This window comes from Patagioenas fasciata, chromosome 7, assembly GCF_037038585.1.
Source record: "Patagioenas fasciata isolate bPatFas1 chromosome 7, bPatFas1.hap1, whole genome shotgun sequence".
In the NCBI taxonomy this organism is placed as follows: domain Eukaryota; kingdom Metazoa; phylum Chordata; class Aves; order Columbiformes; family Columbidae; genus Patagioenas; species Patagioenas fasciata.
Window position 1 is genome coordinate 22,095,678 of NC_092526.1, and position 22,227 is coordinate 22,117,904.

General features: G+C 37.5%; 2 protein-coding genes across 7 annotated transcripts in view; one reads left to right on the top strand and one right to left on the bottom strand.

The window, feature by feature from the left end:
• METTL8 (methyltransferase 8, tRNA N3-cytidine) overlaps positions 1 to 18,802 on the bottom strand; it is a 91,030-nt gene extending 72,228 nt beyond the window's left edge. The window contains exons 1-2 of the mRNA XM_071811072.1: positions 18,010 to 18,802; positions 9,710 to 9,769 (exon numbers count right to left, since the gene is read on the bottom strand). The gene's annotated coding sequence lies outside the window, so the exon portion shown is untranslated. The remainder of the gene's footprint in view (positions 1 to 9,709; positions 9,770 to 18,009) is intronic.
• A 327-nt stretch (positions 18,803 to 19,129) lies between these two features.
• Positions 19,130 to 22,227, top strand: part of DYNC1I2 (dynein cytoplasmic 1 intermediate chain 2) — a 28,836-nt gene continuing 25,738 nt past the window's right edge. For 2 of the 6 annotated variants that reach the window (XM_071811065.1, XM_065840652.2), the window contains exons 1-2: positions 19,131 to 19,456; positions 21,068 to 21,185. In XM_071811065.1, coding sequence (XP_071667166.1) covers positions 21,078 to 21,185 — 108 coding nt within the window. In that variant the 5' untranslated portion in view covers positions 19,131 to 19,456; positions 21,068 to 21,077. Of the gene's footprint in view, positions 19,457 to 21,067; positions 21,186 to 22,227 lie in introns of all 6 variants that reach the window. The other 4 variants (XM_071811064.1, XM_071811066.1, XM_071811068.1 and 1 more) reach the window with 4 other exon arrangements.

Here is a 22,227-nt window from a genome sequence, read left to right on the forward strand (position 1 = left end):
AAATTACAAGGTTGGTAGACATAAAACACACACTCGTGTCAGAATTTATATATTATTTTAAAGGGCTCACTTCAGATACAGTATTTCTTCATCTCTGATGTTGGAAATCATTCTTTACTGTACTCTGCCTCAGACTTCTTAAACTCCTATTTGTAACTTCTGCGCAAGTACGAGCTTGGAGAGAACATAGGACCCTGCAAATTTAGCGATAAGCTCATATACAAGATATGCAAGTAGCAAGTATTAGACAAAACCAGGAACTTCCAGTACTTTTGCCATTTGATCTTGCATTCTCACCTAAAATTTAACCCTGATAAAGTGAACTTTAGTGCCAATTTCAAATAACCAAAAAGTAAAGCCCTTCCCTCTGATACACGCTAACATCTTCTATTCTTAATATACTCTATTTGTGGACATGGACTTTGTAAGCATGTTTTCTGATATAATCCGCTGAATATACTGGTTTCAGTACTACTGAAAGACATTTTGTGTGCGGTACACTAGTGCTACCTCTTGATCTGACTTGCTTACGTGTCCTCACAGGCTATACTGGAAGAGACTTTTTTCTACTATAGCCAACTATGGCAATGATTTCATAGTGTCAGTAACAGTGGGAGTACTGATGTAGACAGGGTACTGTGGTTTTTCACAAAGGTATTCATGTTTAGGTCAACAAAGTGGCAAAATTCAGTGTAATTCTGATTCTCCAGAACATTACTCTCATTATTGCTATGACTATTGGATCTGGTAAAAACACTATGTTAAAAGACTTCCAGTATAGGTATTATCCTAGCAATTCTGCTTGAGTGCTTGATCTTTTTGTTAAAAACATCAATTGCTGTTGCAGTTAAGGAATAGCTCATAGATCACTGTGCCAATGGGAGCACTAATACTGTCTGGCTACTGTTTCAGAGCAGCTATAGAGAATGGATTAAAAATACAAGAAAATTTACATGAGGATTAATTGCTGTTATTACTGCATCTGTAATGAAGAATTTGAAAAAAGTCTCAGTAACACACAGCCTCTGAAATCATTTTAGTCTGTCCCAAATGCAATGGATAATAATTTAGATAATGTTACAGTTGTCAGGGCCTTGAACACTCTAATAGGCCTTAAAAGGCCTGGCCAGCCTCAACTGGAACCCTGACCCACACATGCAGGTGCTTTAATTAAGATCAGTCTGGGTGCTTCAGTCCTTGCCTGTGCCCCAGTGGACCTGAATTCCTGGTCTGGTTTCTGCCTGAGCCCATCACCAGTGATCACAGGACTCTGCCCCTCAGTGGGTCTGGTTATGACCTGTGGATTGACTTTCCAGTGTGGCTGTCGACTGGCCTCAGCACCATGAACTTGCCTGACAATGTTGAACCCTGCTGCCATTTCCATGCCTCCCCTGTTCCCAGCCAGCCCTCATTGCTCCCTGACAGCAATCCTGTATATTCAGCCTCTACTCTGCACTGCATAGATCAGTCTTCATGGACTATTTGGTGTAGACAAGCAGTGGCTTCTCCATTTATAACTATTTATTCTCTTCATATGGTTTTATGGAAATACTTGGCTTTAAAAGCCTTAAAGTTACATTTTAGTTATAATTCACAAATAAAGGATGACGTGCATGAAGTGAATAAAGATGTTTGCTGGACAGTTATTAAATAAAAAATAAAGCGCTTTTTATATGTGTTTATAAAGGGATAGGAAATTGCATCACCCCTTCACAGGTCTCCATATTTACTAAGAGTAGCAGCTGGAAATGTATGAGTATGCTTCTTAAAGTCTGTAGCAATGTAAAATCAGAAATCAATCTTGTCCTCAGTTTATTGCATCCTTTAAGCAGAAGTTGAAAGGGCCTTACAAAACAAATCTGCAGCAGCTTTCACAGTGCTGCAGTAGAAGACTTCCTGGCTCTTTTGTCTGTACTGACAGTTACATAGCTGGTGACTGAAAAGAACAACCACTGCCCAGCAAAGGAGGCAGCATTATTGGTGGACTTAGACGAAATGTCTTTTGCTACCAAGCAGTGGGACCCAGCCAATGGAACTGCAAAAGCTGAGGAAGAATTTGTCTGTCCACGAGATCATACATGTATAACCAAAAGCAGTATTTGTCTTGGAAGAATTTGCTGTCCTAGCATCAAATAAATGAAAGTTCACAGACAACACAAGCAGTCAGTCATTTGCACACTAACAGAGGCTCAAATCCACTTTGAAAAAAGGTATCTTCAGGTAAGGGTTGCTTCCAGAGTTTTCAGTGGACTTCAGAGACAGTAGAGTTCAATGTTATTCCAGTCCCTGACTGTACCTGCACTCTGTTTATATCTGCTTTTTCTAGAAATTCAAATATTCTGGCACATACAGCACTCATTTTGATTTCTTCCTTCATAAGCCTGTGCCAGTCACCAGGGAATCTTGCATACTCTTTGTGATTTTCAATTGCTACTTGGGTACTAACACAGAAATGAATATAGGAACCTCTATTAAGGAATCTACACATGGTTTGAGCTCTTCACGGCAGTGCCCAGGTCTCCTTCATAAGTTAAGAGGTGATTACAATCCTCTGAAGAGTTCAGACATTCCTTCACATTTTCCCTACAAATGGCATTATTTTGCACTTACTAACATTAAGCTTTCCAAGGCACTGAGTTACACATGCTCTATTCACTAAATGACAGTTCTTTCTTATGCCAAGCTCCCTTCTCCAGTTTTTCTAAGGACATTTTATTCCTACCTCTGTATTCCCTGAATTCCCTGTATTCCCTGCTCTAGCAAACAAAATCTTTATATCTCTGAGTACATTTTGTCTGTTTTATAATCTTGGTAATCATTTTCCCATTTAGGAGAGGGCAAGTCAGTTTAGTATGAATAACAGTTCCTCCTAAAGCCTTAAAGGACTAATTCAATCTGCAGTAAGCTCTTGTGGAATGCAATAAATGGATACAAAGTCATTTTGTACATGAGTTGAATATGTACAAATTCCGATTATATTACAAACCACACTTTCAGTTTTATTATGTTGTCAACATATTTGTATGATAGTTATTTGTATTATACTTGATCTCCCTTTGCCTATCTCTAAAAATTTGAAGTACCCCTAATGAAATTACGAGTAACATTTTTGAATATGTAGGACTGCAATAACAAAGAATACTTTGGGGTTTTGACCTAACGTATTGAATTTTCAATTAAAAATATTTTTTTGTGGCTTTAGAGCCAATCTGTATGTAAAATACATAAAATCTGTTCCATAAGCTACATCCAACAATTTTTGGTTACTATAAAACTGTAATTTGAGGTCTGTCCCATTTTAAGAGAAGATAGCTTGTGTAGCCTCTATACAAAACGCTAGGAAAAACAGAAGCTTCCATTTGTTCTCTTTATAGATTTCTTTATTCAGAAAGAAGCTTTGAAATAAAAGGCTTTGAAAGGCTGGCAAGCTTGTTGAATAATGAGTTGTTATTCTCCGAAGGCACATTATCTTAAAAATTACACGAAAACTTGAGTGTTTCTAATGAGTAGAACTCTTACTCTGGGGAACAAATAAAAGGAAGAGTTTGAGAGGATTTTTTTTTTTTTCTGGTTGTGGGTTTTGGTGGGCTTTTGTTTTGTTTTGTTTTGGGCTTTTTTGTTTGGTTGGTTGGGGGGTTTTTTTGTTTGGTTTTTGTTTTTTGTTTTTGTTATTGGATTCCTCCTGGGGCTGCCTGTGGCTTTTATGTGGAAGTTTCCTGCTGATTTGACTTTTTATTCTGCTGTGAGACTGATGCTAAGATTTACATGATTGCTCTGGATAGGAACTGGATTTAGCATAAGGAAGATAACTGCTTTTCTCCTAGGGAGAGACAGAAAAGGGAAAAGACAGAGTGGGGCATATAGACAATATTAGGTGAAGCTATATTCTTGGTCAATTATTTTATTCAGCTTCTATTTTCGATTAGACTGCAACTAATAAAAGGTAGGAAAGCTACTGGCCTCAAGCCAGGAACACAGATTAGCAAATAAACTATTTGCATTTTAGTGCAAATGTCCAACTATAATGGACACAATATACTGTTTTTATTTAGAGCTGACCATAGTGCATCTTGTAACATATATGTAATCAAGAAAACTGCAATTAGAATTTGCCAGGTGGAGATTTGTCTAATATGTGGGGTCCTTCAGCAGAGATAAAAGGGTGATTGTAGAACTGTGCATCATTACAGTTATTTTAGCAATTAATTGTCTGTATAGTCTTTGTGCATTCTTTGATTTTGGATTACATGCTCTGAACGTTAAAATAGGGCTTAAGATTTTTATTCATAAAGATTTGTGCTCTAGACCCTTCAACAGTTTCGTTGTTCTTCTTTGACATGCTCTAGCACTTCAATGTCTTTCTTGTAATGAGGGGCCCAAAACTGAACACAGTATTCAAGGTGGGGCCTCACCACTACCGAGTACAGTGGCACAATCACTTCCCTAGTCTTGCTGGCCACACTATTCCTGATACAAGTCAGGATGCTGTTGGCCTTCCTGGTCACCTGGACACACTGCTGGCTTGTGTTCAGCCAGCTGTCAATCAACACCCCCAGGTCCTTTTTTGCCAGGCAGCTTTCCAACCACTCTTCCCAAAGTGTTGCATGGGGCTGTTGTGACCCAAGTGCAGGATGACATTACTTCCCCTGCATTTGAGGCTCATATCTCTAATAACACGAGATATTAAAGTCTGACCTTAGTTATCTACTCCAAATTTAACTTTAAGAGATATAATTACTGTAGAATTGACAGATATAAGCTCCTTAAACCTGACTGTACTTCACAGGTAATCAAACTATCAATACAAAATACGAAGAAAGAAAAAGAATAAACATTAATTGCAGTCATATATTGCAATAGCTCCTTGACTGTAGGGAAATAAACTTTTTTTCCTTTTACACTTCTTACCATGTACCTAGTTTTTTGGTGGGTTTTGTTTGTTTGGTTTGTTTTGTTTTGAAATATAACTATCTTCACAGCCCTTTATAGCAACATATTTCCCTTTGCTAATACAAGGTTTTTGGTAGCAGAAATTTTTCACTTTTTGTTGATCTAGGAATACTGCTGTAATGCAGTTATTTGAAATTTAAGATATCTAAAAGCTAGCATTTAAGCCTACAGTTTGTCATGATCCAAAATTTATGGATTAACTTTGAAACCTTAAAAAAGTTAACTATAAACACAGAACATGCTAAATCTATTATTTTTGCCAAATGTCAAATTGTCTTTTATTTTGGACTATAAATTTACACACCTAATAATGGCCTAATAAATCACTTCCAACTGCAGAAGCAGCTGTAGAAATTTAGAGGTGTTTGACTCTTACAGTTAGAGAGTTCTTTCTGGAAGCAGAGTTTTTTCTTTAATGTGTATCCTCCTGACTGAGAGATACTACATAAATAGCTTAGAAATGGAATAATTCTACAGACTGAAGGTTTTTCTGAAAAGGAATTGCCTTGACTACCGAATATGCATGTATGCATACATATACATAAATACACGCACTACAGTGTATATTCTGTAGAAGCCACACTTTGCTACAGTTGTTCTTCCACTGACTTACGCAGAGACAGGAACTGAAGCAGTGTTCTAGCCAACTGTGCTCCCAGCCTTTCAGGTGGCACTACTAGAGCAGTGTCCTAGCTCAGAATGCCATGCTCCACCGCTGTCTTTACAACCACATAGCCTTAAGAAAGTAACTTGGAGATTCCCCTGTTCACTCTCTTACCCCTCTCCACAGTTCCTGCTGACATTGTAAGTAATTTTATTTAATTTTAGTACTGTGTAAGCAGTGGATTATCAGAAGCTTGCATGTTTACATTCAAAGTTACAGTGCAGCCACAGGATGTAACTACCAGAGCTGTTACAAACTGCTAGTTAATAAAAAAATTAAGGACATCCTCCCTGAATATGTGGGAAGGTTTTTTTTTTCCCTCAATTGTATTGAGGAGGACATGTTAAGATTGTTTTTTGCTTACTGCCATAGTTATAAGATAAATCATGTAAGCTGGATTTCAGTATGCATTTAACTTTGAAGCAGTTTTTTTGATACACTGGAGTGTAGATGCACTTTTCCTCCAAAATAAAGGCACAGAGGTATTCTATGAATTCTGTCCATATTTCAAAGACTTATAAATCCCATATGTCTATTGTTTACATAATAAGAGTTTTTCCCAATTATTTGCCTCAAGTTTGACTTAGAAACTGAATGTTAACCACATTTTTTTATATGCATTAACTAGCAGGGCAGCTTTACGTGCCATCATTTTGTTTGCACTGATGGAACTGACTGTTCTTCTAAATGGAAGGCAGTGATTAATTTTTGATGCCTTAAAAGTATAATAAAATCCAACTAATGCTCATTCAAAGATGTATCTACACTGGAAAAATGCTGCACAATTAGATATGGTAAAAGCCAAATACCCAAGTGCTACTCTGCATAACTGCCCTTCAGGTGTTTTTAGTGTATATTTAGGCATGAGTTAGCTTCTGCCCATTTCAGAAGGTCATCCTTGCATTCTGTTTGTAGTAAAAGTAAAAAAAGCCAGCCAGAACATATAAATATTTGCTATGATTTAAGTGTTACTTACTGATAAACTTATCATCAGTTGCCTAAGCAGTTGTTTAAGTTGTTGGGATACTGTTTTGCCAGCTCTCTGGAGCTGTTCCCTTAAAGCTGGCTTGTTCCATGACACTTATCAAAACTTGACAGTGCTTCAGTCACTGATATGCTGAAATCACTCTCTATCATATTAGCCATCATTGTCTTATGTTTTTTTAATACTAAACAGTCTATCTCTGTCCAACCTATTTTATACTTGGACTATAGGACCCTTCAGTAAGGAACCATCTTTTTTCTTTTTATTTGTACAGCCTATTGTACAGCAAATTCCTTGTTCCTGACTAAGGTCCCTATTTATGTCAATAATATAGACAAAATAATAAGAAGAAAGCTTTTCACTGAGTACAGTAGATAAGGTCCAAAGTATTGACTTCAACCGAGTTCTATGACTGAAGGTCTAAGGCAATCAGGCTTACATTTCTACAGTAAAAGCATTGGTATATCGCCCCAAAGATGAAATTATGAATACTTCTGCTTTGCTTTAAATAAACACACTTTCTGGATGAGATTTTTCATTAGCATTCCACAAGTCAATGTTGTTTATTACAGTATTATCACACACATGCAGCCATTTGTTATAAACAAAATAAAAATATTTTATGTTTCACTGGGTCAAAAAGCATTGGCAAAGATGTGCTGCAATTCATTTCATGTTACTGGAAATCTAGTTTTCATAAACATGAAGCTTCCTTTCTGGATATATAATCAAATCACATCAAATTTGATGTCAGAGAGCGTATCTAATTAGTGTTCATTGACTTGAATATATGTTTATGTTTCTTAGCTATTCTTGTAAGTTTTACAACAGCTTTTTCATTAGAAGTCAGAAAAAATATTTAACCATATCTTAACTGGCCTCTTCTGCACAGTTCTGGCTGCTAGGCTATTCTGCTAAAACATCTTGAGTCTTCAGAACAGTTTTGTGTATGACAAGCTCTAGTCTGTTATCATTATGCAACTGGACACAGGACTGTAAAAAAAAATTAAAAAGTTATGAAGGCTTGCAGAATTAATGGAATAGCCTTAATTGTGTGCATTTGTGTCCTCTATGGGTTCGCTCAATGAAACATTGGTGAAAGTCGATGAAACATATTCTGTCTTACACTAAGAGAAGAAAAAGTACACGGACAGAGAACTTCCATGACCTCCTGCCTCTCGTTTCTGATTCATAACTTCCTCTTCCATCACAGTAATGTGTCAGCAGGGTTATGTGGTGAACTGCATTAGAATATTGGTCTAGTTCTACACAAAATCAAACAGCCCAATTAAGAGAATATGGGCAAGAATGGGTGTTCACAGAGACCTACTTTAGCCAGGAGAGCCAAGGAAAGAAATGTTTGTGTAAATCATATCCTAAGTTGAAATGACATATGTTAGTGACTTAGGAGATACTGTAAAAGGGATCTCCAGTTGTTCAATTAACAATTACTTAAGTTTAATTAAAAGTTTATTTAGCTAAAACCAGTTTTTAGTGCAAAAAAGGCTTATAAATGAAAGATAATTAAAGGATGACTTGGATACAATCACACTTTTTGCATCGGTGAAGGCAATCAGGGAACAGTGTTTAAGACCTCCAGCAGATCAACACTCCCACCCAATTAGGTGTCATTTACAGACTTACTGAGAGGGCACTCAATCCCTTCATCCAGATCATTGATAAAGGGACTAAACAGAACTGGCCCAAATACTGAGCCCTGGGAAACACCATTCGTGACCAGACGCCAACTGGGTTTGGCTCCATTCACCACAGCTCTTTGGGCCTGGCTCTCCAGCCAGTTCTTTATCCATTGCACAGTACACCCATCCAGGCCATGACCTGCCAGCTTCTCCAGGAGAATGCTGTGGGATACGGTGTCAAAGGCCTTACTGAAGTCTGAGTGCACAATATCTACAGCATTTTAAAAACTCAGAGCACCAAGGTCTGATTAGTATTCTGAAATAAGTCCTTTAAAAAGGGAAATCTGGGGAAAATGTACTTTTGTATACTACAGCACAGTGCAGAGACCTTTGGCGTGCTGATGACAGAATTTGCAGATTCCCTTTAAGCTCCCTAGGGACTCCTACAAATTTCAGATGCAGTAGTCCATGGTTCAATTTCTTGCTGGAATGGATTCTTCACAAGTAGGGATAATCCTTCATTTGATGTTTACTCACTTGGATACATTTCTGTATTCCATAGTGACCATATCAGGCTTTGCCATGCTTATTTACTCTTGCCAGAATGCACTCCTGCATTAGCTGGTTTTATAACACTTATATGGTTGAAATGGCACCTTTTATTCCATGACCCTCTTTTCATTAGCTTAAAAAAACTTTTCAAAACAATTACCTCCAAACCAATATTTCGCATGCTTGTTTTCACACTAACAGTCACATTTTTACCATTTTTAGTTTGAAGAAAATACATTCAGTAGTTTTCGAGGCTCAGGCTTTCAAACATACACAGATACAGTTGTTTTTGTTAAATATTTTCCAATTACAACAGTTCCTTATTTCCATTCAAATTTATTATTTTTTCCTCCCCTAATTATAAACAAGTAATATATAATAACTCCTCGAACACCACTTTCAAAATATTTTTAATTTGAAATTCCTCCTGAAGTTTGTCTCCTCCCTGGTTCTGCTAAAGTTATAAAGTATTTAGCGCACCTTTTGACTTGACTTACTATCTGAATTTATTAAATAAAACTAATAATAATCTCAATATCGCTATTATATTATGCATAAGTTAATATACATATATATGTGTATTGATATATTACCTACACTACATTATTGTAATTTATATAATAACAAATATATTGTATTACAATATATCAATTAAAATGTATCTTAATTACACAACATAAATGTTAACGTAATTTGAAATCTATAACAGCTATGCAAAAGGCTAAGATTTCAAAAGAATATGCTGTTCTCTAGGTAAATACAGTGCAGTGTAGCATAACATATAACACCACATTATATGATCTCATGGCCAATTTTACCTTTAACAATAATGCAGTTTAAAGAAACAGATTATTGAGCCTGAAAACTGATAGGAGCCTGAAAAGATAGGAGAAATAGAAAAATTAGCTTTATGCAAACCTTATGCTGTACTTATGCTGCCAGGTTGTGTCATGTACTCTTCAGCCATCACTGAATGTCCTGTGAACAATGGAAGATTCAAAATAAATCCAAATCGGAATAAACCACAGTTTTACAGTAAAAATTGCTTAGTCTGCCCTAATGATTATACTTTGGGTTATCCACTATTACTGAACTGACAAATTTAGTATTATTTAAGAGACTTCTAAAAGCATTTCCAACATTTTCCTAGCAGACACTGAATCAAAAATTTCAATTGCTACCGTACCATAAAAAAAGTCTACCTAAAATGTATTTCGACCCAATGCCTAAGAGCAATTTCCCATTTCTCAGCTTTCTAGTAGCAGCTCTATTCTTCACAGTTCCAAAACAATTCAAATACACAAGGAGTCATATCAGCATTCTGTTGAATCCTACACATTTCAGCAAATAAAACTAGGTGATTTGACAATCCCAGATATAGCTTAATCTTTTTGGATAAATAAAAAGCCAGTAAATGGAAGCATTTCCTCTATTTTAATAAAATAAACTCCAATATCTAATTGATTAGTCTCCAACACTAATGTAGAGACAGATTTTTGAAGGCATGAAAGCCTATTAAGAATCCATCTAATTGATTTTCAGAAAGAGTTGAGGACTTGATCCTGCATTCACTGCAGTCAGTGAAATTTCCATTGATTTAAATAAGAACAGATTCATCCCTGCAGAGACTAGCTGCTATTTGTGTCTTTCACGTTATCCTTTCCATAGCTAGAGATCTTTTCCTTTTTTTTTTTTTGCACAAATGATCTACATACTCGATATGAAGTGAAAACGCTAAGAGTATATCTTCATGTCAGAACAAAAGAGGAAAAAATACTGATTTTGCACATACACTCAGAATAATTTCCCTCGTATTATAAAAAAATAACAAGCCACATTTGCAAAGAAAGGTAATGAAAGTTTTTACACTGAAGATGAGCGAACACACTGTAACTGCCATTCAGTTTTATGATAGCTCTCTTCACTGAAGTAAGTGAGATTACTTATGAGTAAAACAACTGAAGTATTGCACACATAGTTTAGTTTCTAGGTATTCAGAAGTAAATAAGTTTACTCAAACAAGTTTGAGTAATTATTCATGAAACTATTGCTTTACTGCTGCAAAAGTGAAGAAAATGTTATTAAATATTCAGATCTATCAAATGATCGAATATATGACCAATAAATGAAAAACTGATTCTATTCTGTTTTATTTAGTAGAGAAATGCAACTGAATATTTAAAGTGTATTACTATCTAGTGAATAACTGCCTTTTAAGAGAACTGTCACACTGATATATCCAAATGTCAAAAAGTATCAGTAGTGTTATAATTCCAAATTCATCTAGATGAAACGATAATTAGGTGTAAAAAAATACACAGTTTTGTTCAACACAGTAAAGGATCAATTTCATCTAAAGGCAAGTGGAGTGTACACCATATCATCTGATCCAACGAAGTGACCTTCTTGATTCAAATGCAAAATGCCTATTCCTATTGCAGATGGAATTTACCAGGACAAAATGTTCAATGGAAAGATTACATTTCCAGTGGGGCAGAAAGGTATTTGTCAGTGTCTCATTACAGCTCTGATACAAACATCTTGGATTTCAATTAGCTTTGAGATAGAATGGCAATAATCCAGCCCTGAGACTACCGACAGATCTTTGTTTCTTACACCATTATATGTGGATTTTTGTTTCATTTGCAATGATATTGTAAGATTTCCAAGAGAAAAGAAACAGAAGGAAATAACATTCCAGTCATTTTAATGTCAGAGATACCACTTAGTGATGTCTGTCTGATAACTTTGCACTGGGAGGTGAGGGTGACATCATTTACATTTTTTCCAGCATAAATGAAAAGTGCTGAATTCCTTGAACCGTAAGTGTCCCATCAGTTGTTCTACTCTCACTGTCCCACCTCCTATCATTAAGATACCATAGCCAGTCTGGTGCATTTGATTCTTTTCTATGAAAAGTAATTTGCCTTCTCAATGGAAATAAATACGTAAGTTGCTTTAGTATATTTCAGGAGTAAAAATAACGGCCCACAGAAATTTCCACTCTACAGAGGTCGTCTTTTAACTTTACAAATTTAGAATTAGCAGTCATTTAAAATGTTTACTTCTAAATATAATTTGATATTTAAGAAAACTAGTATGTTCTTCTGAGTTGATCATGGAACTAGGAGTTGGAAGGGCAGTTTTTAACTGTCACTTGAATTTCTGTGACTGATTTCGAGTTAATGCCTATGAAGCTCGGGATAATATTTGTCACCCTTTATACCTGCATCATGAGGGTAACTGTGTCAGCTTATGAAATGTGGCAGAAGGAAAAGCTCAGAAATAATGCAGTTATGATTCAGTTATTGATTTTTTTGTTAATAAAGAAGTTATAACCTGTGATATACAGAGAGGATTTTAATAGCACTCCAAATTTTATACAGTGCCTTCCATTCAAAAAGCTTCCTTTCAAACATCAATTCAGTTTGCTTTAGTTGTAAGAAATATTGTTATTGAAATAAATAGAGTTAATTTGACACATTAAGAAACCAATACTAGGAGAAAATAAATGTGTCTGTCACCTAGGAACCAATGGCAAAAACTACTGGTGGCAAAACGTCACTTTTCCTCCTTTGATATCAAGGTGAAAAAGACATGAATTAAGTCACTTGCCCCCACAATTCCAGAGCAAGGATAAGAGCTGGAAAAATGGTCCATTTTAAGATGAATTGTTCTAGGTACTAGCCACAAGCTTCTTTCTCCCAGAGAAATTCTACAAAATGCTTGATTTATCAGTAAACATAAAAATGATAAACATAAAATTATAAAATCTAATTATCTGTATTTTTTACTTCATCTTGAACTCTAAATGGCTTTTGTAAATATATCACAACAGTTGGTCAGTAAGTGTCTGTGGACATTTACAATTTATTAAGCAAGCATCTATAATGGCTTTTTTCCTCACTCCTGAATTGCAGCCATCTTCAGGGTAATGAATAGCAAGAAAAGATATAATACTTTTTAGCTATAGTGAAATGAAAAATAATTTTCCTGATTAGTGAGAGTACTGCTTATATATCACATACTTCCACTGACTGAAAAGATCTGTTAGTATGTTTTGCTTCTACATACATATTTGTAAATATGTGGTGGAGTTTGCTAGCATTACTAGCATACATAATACTAACAAAAATTATGTTGTTTCATTTTTATCACATTACTATAAAAAACTTCAGATTTAACAGGTCAGACTGCTTTGTATATGTAATGCAGAACAAGACCTGCCAAACCATACATGTAGGGTTTTTTCCAACAATATCTGAACATATACTGTTTCCTGTAAAATAAATGGACTTCCCTAGCTATAAACATGTATTTTATGTTTTATTATGGTGAAATGAAATTTAGATTATATAAAAATATTTCAATGCAAGTATAATGTAGTTGAATTTTTTTTTCAAATTGTTTATTTTTTGCAGAAAAGCAGAGTTTGATTGTAAACTACTAAAGCTGCATAAGATTCCAGATTGCTGTTTCACAATAAGGTCTTGCATGAGAATAATTAAATCAGTTGGTTTTTTTTCTTTCTGTACTCACAGCACCACAGAGACACAGACTTGGAAAGGGCATCCAGAGATTTAGTTCAACCTGCTTTAGCAGAATCAGTGTACTTGAACATATAATAGTTGTCCACTCTCTCACTAAAACTATCCAGATAGAAGAGATTCCAGTAGAAAATTTAACAAAACAAAAACAGAAACCGCTTTCTCTGAGACAAACAGGCTCCAATCTTATACAACTTTTTCTGACAGAAGTGACAGATTTGACTCCACAGAAAACTGAAAAGAGAGTGCTCAAGACCTGTAGTGATGAGGCCTACGGTTAAAAGTGTTTACTGGATAAAAATTTCCCAGCAGCAGAGAATTCACTTATACACATACATACCAGAAAAATATACCTTATTTGCAGGAAATTGTATACTTCTCTCAGCCTTTAAAAAACTCAGATTAGCAGTCGTTTAAATTTCTAACATTATATTATGCATGCATTTCATCATCTTATGGTTTTCTTGAGTCTTGAAATCATGTGTCATGAGAAAGATGTACACTTAAGTCTATACAAATTCACACATACATATTTCATATACAGGCTTTACAGAAGGACAGAAGGCCTTTTGCAGTTTTTTCTCTCTGTCTTAATACAGATGCACTAACGTAATTAAGGGCATTGATTGATGTACCATTCAAACCTAAACAGATGACTTCTGGTAAAAGTATTTTTTTTTTAAAAACAAACTTTTGCACAGATCAGACTACTTAACAGGAAAACCAAACCATTCGTCAGATAGATTGAATAACAGGAGAATAGAGCGGTCAATTTTTGTTCAAAGTAGAAAGATCCAATTTATCCTGATTAAAAAAACAAACCAAACCACAGGTTAAGACAATATGATGTGTTTGTCTAGAAAACCAATCTATAAATAGAACAAAGCAAATCCTGTTTGTTTGGAGTATATAAAATTAAACTGTTAGTCCTAAACTAGAAAGTAGATGGGTTTAGCTATGCAAATCATGTTTACTGTATATTATACGTGGTTTGAATTTTAAACTTTTTTTTTCATAGGAACGCACAAAAAATTTTGCAAATTCTCAGTGACTGATTTTAACATTTTTGAAATACAACAAAAATCCAAATCAAATTCAGATACAGTTTAGCTACAACAGTCTTCACTGACTGCCAACCAGATTTTTAAAATAGGGGTTTTTTTGCATAGAAACTGTTGCAAGATCCACAGGAAATCCCCTTACAAATATTCCAAATGATATAAGGTTAAACACCACTGTTAGCACATTACCTCTGTGAACAAGGAGAATGAAGTTCTATCATACTCTGGTATAATAAATACTCAGCCAGAGAAGGGCTACTTCCAGTTTGGACCAAGTCTCTTTAGATTTGTTTGGGACATGGAACACCTCCCTGTTATGTTGTCCCTTCTCACTGCATTTGCCCTGCCACTTGTGATATGTTCCAGCAGGGTACTTACTGTGAACCAGATGGCTGCAGTAATTGTCACAGGAGATTTACTGCACCATCTCCTTTCTGATGAGGTGTTTTATAAATAGGGCCTAGGAGCTTGGGTTCTGTTAGTAATAAATATATTTCTGACTATCTACTGCCTTGCGACTTATGTTAAAAGCAAAGATTTGTTTAAGATTAAAAGCAGGAGATTTCTGATAAAATTCTTTACATTAAAAATTGCTGTTTATGTGTTCAGATCTCCTACCAACACACTAGCAAGTATTTTATTAAAGACCCCAAAAAAGGAACAAACTCTATCTTTACTTACATGGCTGATAGCAGTAAAATGACCCCATGGCACCAGTCTTAACTGAATAGAACTGAGTCTGTGACTCAACTAATTCTTAAATGAACGTGAAAACATGAGACGTTAACTGTTACAGTTAACAGTTACAAAAGAATAAATATTATTTTATTGTAATAACAGAAGAGTGGAAGCTAGGAATGCTAAATTCTAACCCTGTGGTCTTGTCAGTTAGTCTTTTTAGCTCTCTTGTTTAATTTGTAAATAATTATGGAGTACTTGATATGGGCAATTATTTAACATTTCTAGAATGAGAATGAGTTAGTATGCCTTCGTTCATATTAATTCTAATCTAAAACATACCTTAAGATTATATAAGATACTCCTTTTGCTTACATACAGCAAAATAACTGAATTCCTAATTGAAAGTTTTAAAAAGCCCCTGAAAAAAAGTGAACACTTTCTCTCTCCTTATTTATCCTATTATCTTTCTGGGCAACAGTGCTAACATAATACATATGAAAGGAAATCTGTTATCTTAACAAATATTCAAATGTATGCTCCCTTTGATGAATACACAAAACTTCCACAAATGTTAAAGGGAGATAGGTGCACAAACTGAGGGTAGAATACAGCCTTGCATACAACAGATCCGAAAATAGTTCCTTTTGGCTGATCTCTTGGCAGTTTTCATACTCTCTCTTATAACCATTAAACCTAGTGCAGGTTTTGGTGCATTACTGGTTCCCTTAAGAAGCTCTCATTATCTCCTCTCTTCTTAACCATATAATAGAAAAAAATGAGAGTACTGTACACAGACCACATTGAAGAAGGAGAACTTGCCTTGAAATTTTTCGACTGGTAAAGCTATTTTCTATAATACTTAGTAGTGAATCACTCTTAAGTGCTGGACCATTCACTAGTGTATGTGTTCTGTGCCAAAGGTTACCAGATTGCAAAAGTGTTCCCATCTCAGAAAGGACTCATCATTCAACATCACCTCATTTTGGCACAACAGAAAAAAAATATGCCCATTTAACAGAAACAGGAAAGAAGGGAGAAGGACAGACAGAAACCTGCATTAGCAATGCAGCAAATTTTCTAAGGGAAAAGTACAGACTGTTAAAGGATACTAGCAAAGTGATAGCTTTATATTATGGGATGAGATCTTGCTGATAATCTCAATTCCAGTAAGTCTGTAGTATGGACTTTTCATTTTCCTGAAATATGAGAAAAAAAAGAAAATTAAAATGGAGTCTTAATATAGAAAGGTAGGCCAGAGACTGCCTTTTCCCAGTCCCTCATACTACTAGAGAGGACAGTGCAGCTGTGGCACTTCCTTGAGGAGGGAAGGAGGGAACCACCCTCCAGCATAGACCTTGGGCTCATGATCCAGAGCAAATCGCTGTTCTCCAGTAGCACAATGAGGTGACAAAACAAAGTGAGCACCTGCTAGCCTTTGCTATTGAGCCTTCTTCTGATTCAGGCAGCATGAAGTCTGATCTTGAAGAGCAGAAGCTCTTCTAAATCAAATGATATCTTACTTTGTTTAGTCTGGATTCCTGCCCATCTGCAGTAAAGACCTGATTTATCTTTATCATTTCTTTATACGTCTTAAAATAACTCCTCAATAATACACAAATTCTGTTTACATGGGTATACAATTGCTGTTAAAGCTGATGTTCATGTCTTAACTAAGCCCTGTTCATCCTAGACCCAGTGCACAGGGTTGATGTGTAAAATCCCCTACAAGCTGTTTTCCCGGTCCCAGATACAAAGAAGGTCCAGCTCACAGTATAACTCCTCCACATTCTTAGAGACCATTATCAAATTGGGGTTTACTCTACCAAAAGACACTGACACCAGGAAGCTGAGGCAAGAAGAAAATACTCACTTGTAAACATCTACAACCAGTATGTTTTCTCTAACCTGTGCTCCCACCATATACCTCAAGAGCCTTCCAGCCAACGAAAAATACATCAGATTATTTAAACTGCTATTACCTGTGAAATCAGTGAGTGCTAAAAAAAATCACAAATTTATTTGTATAGAGTTAGCATTCTGTCACTGTTTGTGTCACTGCTAAACTGACCCAGATAGAACTACTTGAAATCTATAGCTATCACTTACAAAGGAAAAGGAGGATGTTAGTGCTGCAAAAATTAGCTATTGTAGTTTCTTGGTTCTAAAATGAAGGACTAATGTAAAAAATAACATGACCTTCAGCAGATGTATGTAGGTTCAGGACGAAGAAATACACTTAAATGTTGAAGATCAATTACCAAAAATCAATTGGCTAAATTGAATACAAATGTGAAATATCTGGCTCCTACATCCATAATTTTAAATGGGAATTTGAAAAATATTACTGGAAAGCTTCAAATACAAATTAATATTTTATGACCAAGCAAAAAGCATATGTAAAATAAGAAATAAACCACACATTCCTGTTCCGAGGTACACACATTGCACATTATTGTAAATGATATTAGAAAATTCTGGCAAATAAATTCTAAGATGACAGCTGTTGTTTGAAGTTCATTACTATCATCTTCATATTTCCATCTTGGAAGAAAAACGCAACCCCTTCTCTTGCACATCATACAATTTTCTTTGACAGTTTCACTTATCGTTTCTCTGAAAGGTAACACCCACGCTCTTACAAAATGCTTTGAGGTTATACAATGATCAGAAGCCATCTAGACAACAGATGGTTTTTCTAATTTTTCTTAGGGTATAGTATGAACCCTGACTCACATGGAAGATTGCAGAGGAGTAAATAATCAACACTGACTTCTGCAGCAACTGAAGTTCTCCTAGGAGTTACCCATTGAAGTACCAACCAACCTGTTCAAGTTTATGACACAGAAGAGGATGGCAACCTCACAGATCTTGACTGCAAATGCAATCTTTTTCCAGTACTTATCAACAGAAGTTCCGAAGGTATACTCACCAGACAGAAACGTTTGCAGATCCAGTGATTTTAAATAATTTATTCCAATTTGTAATAGCAGAAAATCTAATCCTCTTTGGAGTTGATAGTTATTGGCACTAAAAACTTTATTTCATGGTGTTGTGAATACACACTCCACTTGAACTAGTGTAGTTGTCCATATTAATTGTGCTTGGGTGAACAGTTTTTGGAAGAAAGAAGAATCAAGCACTTCATTGACACAGTAGCCAGTAGTCCCGGCTCAGCAGTTCGGGGAAAAAAAAGGCAGAAAAGGTTGATGTATGTTTCCACAGGATAGAAGTGGCAACACACTTGTTAATTTAGGGCAACTGGGGAACAGCAAAGTCATTTATTACATTTGGTACTTGTATCGGAACACAGTGTAACTCCATTCCTCAGGAGCTCATTGCTGTAGTTGGAGTTTGGCACAGCTTTACCCTCCCAGCACCGCAGTCTGCTAATTCACGAGGCCTATCGACCTGACAGCTGAACCCTGCTTGCTGACATCCACTCAGAGCAGATTTAACGTGGGTAACTTTGTCCCTGGCCTGACACTCACAGCAAATCAGGCTTTTATATATTTTATCTTCAGGCCACTGAGGTGACTACGGCTACCAGCCTGTCTGGCCTACGGTTAAAAACACACAGTTCAGTCAGTGTCCACCATCGGGCTGACGCGGCTACAGCGATGGCCAGCGCGGGTGTTCCCTCCTGGGAAGCTGAACCGGAGCAGGGAGCGAAGGGCCCGCTCTCCTCAGGGCCCCGGCGAGGCGCAGCCAGGCCCCCGTGAGGCGACGCCATGAGGCGACGCCATTAGACGCCGCCACACTCCCTGCCCACACGCTCCCGCCGCGCGAGCCGCTCAACGGCCCCTCCCAGCTAATCACGGCGGAACGCGCATGCGCGCGGAGCCGCTCGCAGGCTAGCACGCGGCGGCGCTCGCTTCCCAGATCCCGCGGCCGCTGGTCGCCGCCGATGTGCCCTCTCCGAAAAGACTACAGCTCCCATCATGCAACACGCGGCCGCGCCCTACTCACTCCGTTGGGCGCTGAGGACGAGGCCCACCTAGGAGGGCGCGTTGCATGCTGGGCGTCGTTGTTCTCAACGCTGATTCACCGGCGCTGCACGGGCGGGGTTCGCTGTCAGGGCTCTGGAGGCATCCCATCCCCGTGCCGCTTCGCGCCCGTTCTCCGCGAGAATTCTCTTGAGACCGCTCCCCTTGACGGCGCGAGGGAGTGTCTAAGCACACTGCGCTCCCTTACAGGCCTCCGTGTCCTTCCGCAGTTCCTGGAAGTTCCTGCGCATCCCGCAACGCCTTCAGAGCTGGTTTGAGCCTCAGCGCCCGCCGTAGGCCGCTGCCTGTCAGCTGCCGGCGCCTTTGTGAAGCGGCGGAAGCGGCGCGCGGTGGCCGAGGGGCGGTTGGAGCAGCAGGAGTTCCCGCTGACAGGTGCGCGGGGTCCGGCGGCGGCAGAGCTGCCCCCGAGGCCGCTGCCTCTCGTGGTTCCGCACCGCTGCCTTCGGGTGGGGACCCTCCTTCTTTGGGCCTCGCCCTGTCGAATGAGGGGCGCGGCAGCAGGGTGAGACCGGGGGCGGCCCGCGCCGGGGCTCGGCCCTCAATAAGTGGGCGAGGGTACGGACGGGCCCGGTGTTCGGTGATGCCCCCTCCTCCCGGGCTGTAAGGGTGCGGCAGGGTCCTGTCAGGGCGGGTGTGCTGCCCGGCTCCCGCCCCGGTAGGCCCGGGGGGGATCGGGGTGGGGAGCGGACTCCTGGCGGCAGCTGGTTCGTGTTGCTGTCACCTGCCGGCGGAGCGGGTGGGCTCGGGCTGCGCCACCCTGCACTCCCGGCTCGGTCTCAGGAAAGCGGATGGGGGCGGGAGTCCGTGCTGTGGTGACAGCGCGGCTTCCCGGAGCTGTTACAAAGCGACACGGGAATGCCACTTGAAAATGCCGACAATAGGGGGGGTTTATTTATTTGTGAGCACTTAAATGTTTGCAGACAACATGGAGGAACACATACGTTTGTCCCAATATGCATACTACTAAGTATGCTGGGGAAGACGTATGAGGCTTGTGTCATTTTGCGTTCTTTTCTGTGCTTAGATGTGCTATGCAGACACTTGCAGGTATACTTCATTTAGGTTGTTAATAGTTATATTACTAATGCTTAATTGGTATTTTTGTTATCAAGCTTAGCGTATTTATATATCCATTTTCTGTCGTAGAACCACTTTTGCACTTGCTTTACTGACTTGGATTTGCTTACAAACAGTAAAATTAAGCTTTTATTCACTCAGTCCATTCACAGAGTTTTTCATATCTATGTTGTAAATATTTAAGATCTGAAGTTATTTTTTCACCTTTTATTTATTGTTGACCTTATTATCTGCATTTAAGTTAATTAGGTAGCATAACTTTTTGCAGAATTTTTGTGTACAAAATGTTTTGGAGAAAATTGATAATGGACATATTTTACAGGTTTTTTTGGCCATCGCATTTGTACTTACTTTTCCTAGCGATTTATAGTAATCCTACTAAATATTTTAATAAATCTGTTTGTATGTCTGTATTATTTAAAGAAAGATATAATTTTAATACAACTGCATATAGAAGGATATATGCTTACATACTGCTATTTAAATTGTTGAAGTGAAAAGTACAGGGTATTGTGTTGGTGATGTTGTTGCTTCCAGTTTCATAGTTGGCTCTGTAGCTGTATAGAACTATATGGTAAGACCAGATGGCCCCATCTTTGGACCTTAATGTTTCTTTCAAAGCACTTTCTTCAAACAGTGTCAGAACTACCTTAGGAATGAATGCTGTCACCACATCATAGTTCTGTCTGTTAAAAATCAGTCGCTTTAGTATTGAGAATGCATTAAATGAAAGAAATGTGGAAATAAGAATGTGATTTTGGGGTTTTTTTAAGACTTTTCAAAGTTCTGGTTGTAGTAAATTAGTATATTTCCTTTAATCATTGCATATTTAAAGGAAAACTCCTATCCTAAAAAGACCAAAACAAAACCCCAAACTAAAAACAGTGGATGATTTGTGTTGGTCAGTGTTTCAGCCATGTCTGACAAAAGTGAACTGAAGGCAGAGTTGGAGCGCAAGAAGCAACGATTAGCTCAAATCAGAGAGGAGAAGAAAAGAAAGGAGGAAGAAAGAAAGAAAAAAGAAGTAAGAAATAATTTTCTCTTTGAAATTTGACAGTTTGCATATGTAACTTGCCCAAAATTTGAAGGTATGTTCATGTTTTTCAGGGAGTGTTTGTTTCATGGTCGGTTGTTTATGCAAATGTAGCATTTTTGTTTTCTCATAAAAACAAATACTTGCTGTTTTCTCTAGATTTAACCATATGCTAAGTAAGATTTTGATTAAAAAAAAAAAAACTACACATGCATAAAATTTGGATTTCTAAAGCTGCTTGTGTGCACAGGACATAATTAATCAACTGACTGTGATGTATTGCACAAAGGATCTGCCTAACGCATTGTGATGGTGTAATTTAGAGAACTCATTTCTGAAGTGCAGTTCCACAGATGTCCGTAAGAGTTTTGTCAGTATTATTATTGTACAATGTGCTACATTTGTCTGCTCTTTGACTGATCTTTAGCCTGAATTTCAAAATCAGAGCAACACTCAGGATGTATATGTTGCTGTGTATTAGACTTGGTTTGTTAACAGTCTTCTGGATTTCCCTCTGCTAAAGTATGTGACAATCAGTGACTTATTAATATGTTTCTCCTGAATGCAGATTATACCTCATAGGTGAAACTTTTCATGGAATGTTTTGGTTTTTTGTGGTACTTTTTCAAGACTTCTCTGTATTTTGGTGATGATCTTATAGGTGTTATAAATTAGCATGTGACTGAATAATGGGCAGCTGACAGCTACATGATTTGAACAAAGAGAAAGAAATATGTCAAATTGTGTTCTGATGATCTTGTAACGATGTATGGCCTGTATCTGAGATTCTACATGTGATACATTAGCTGCATCAGTTGAGAACCTGCTTTTTTAAAAGGAAATGTGCAGTAGATTAGAAGCATGATGTGCAGTCATGTCAGGAGCAACTAGTCTTTAATAATGGCATGGGGTAGAATAGCTTAGTCTAGATTTTGCTGCTTCCATTAAAGATTTATATAACCAATTTCAATTTACAAAAATATTCACTTGCCAATGACTGAGTTGTGAACACCTTTAACTATGAATTGTATTT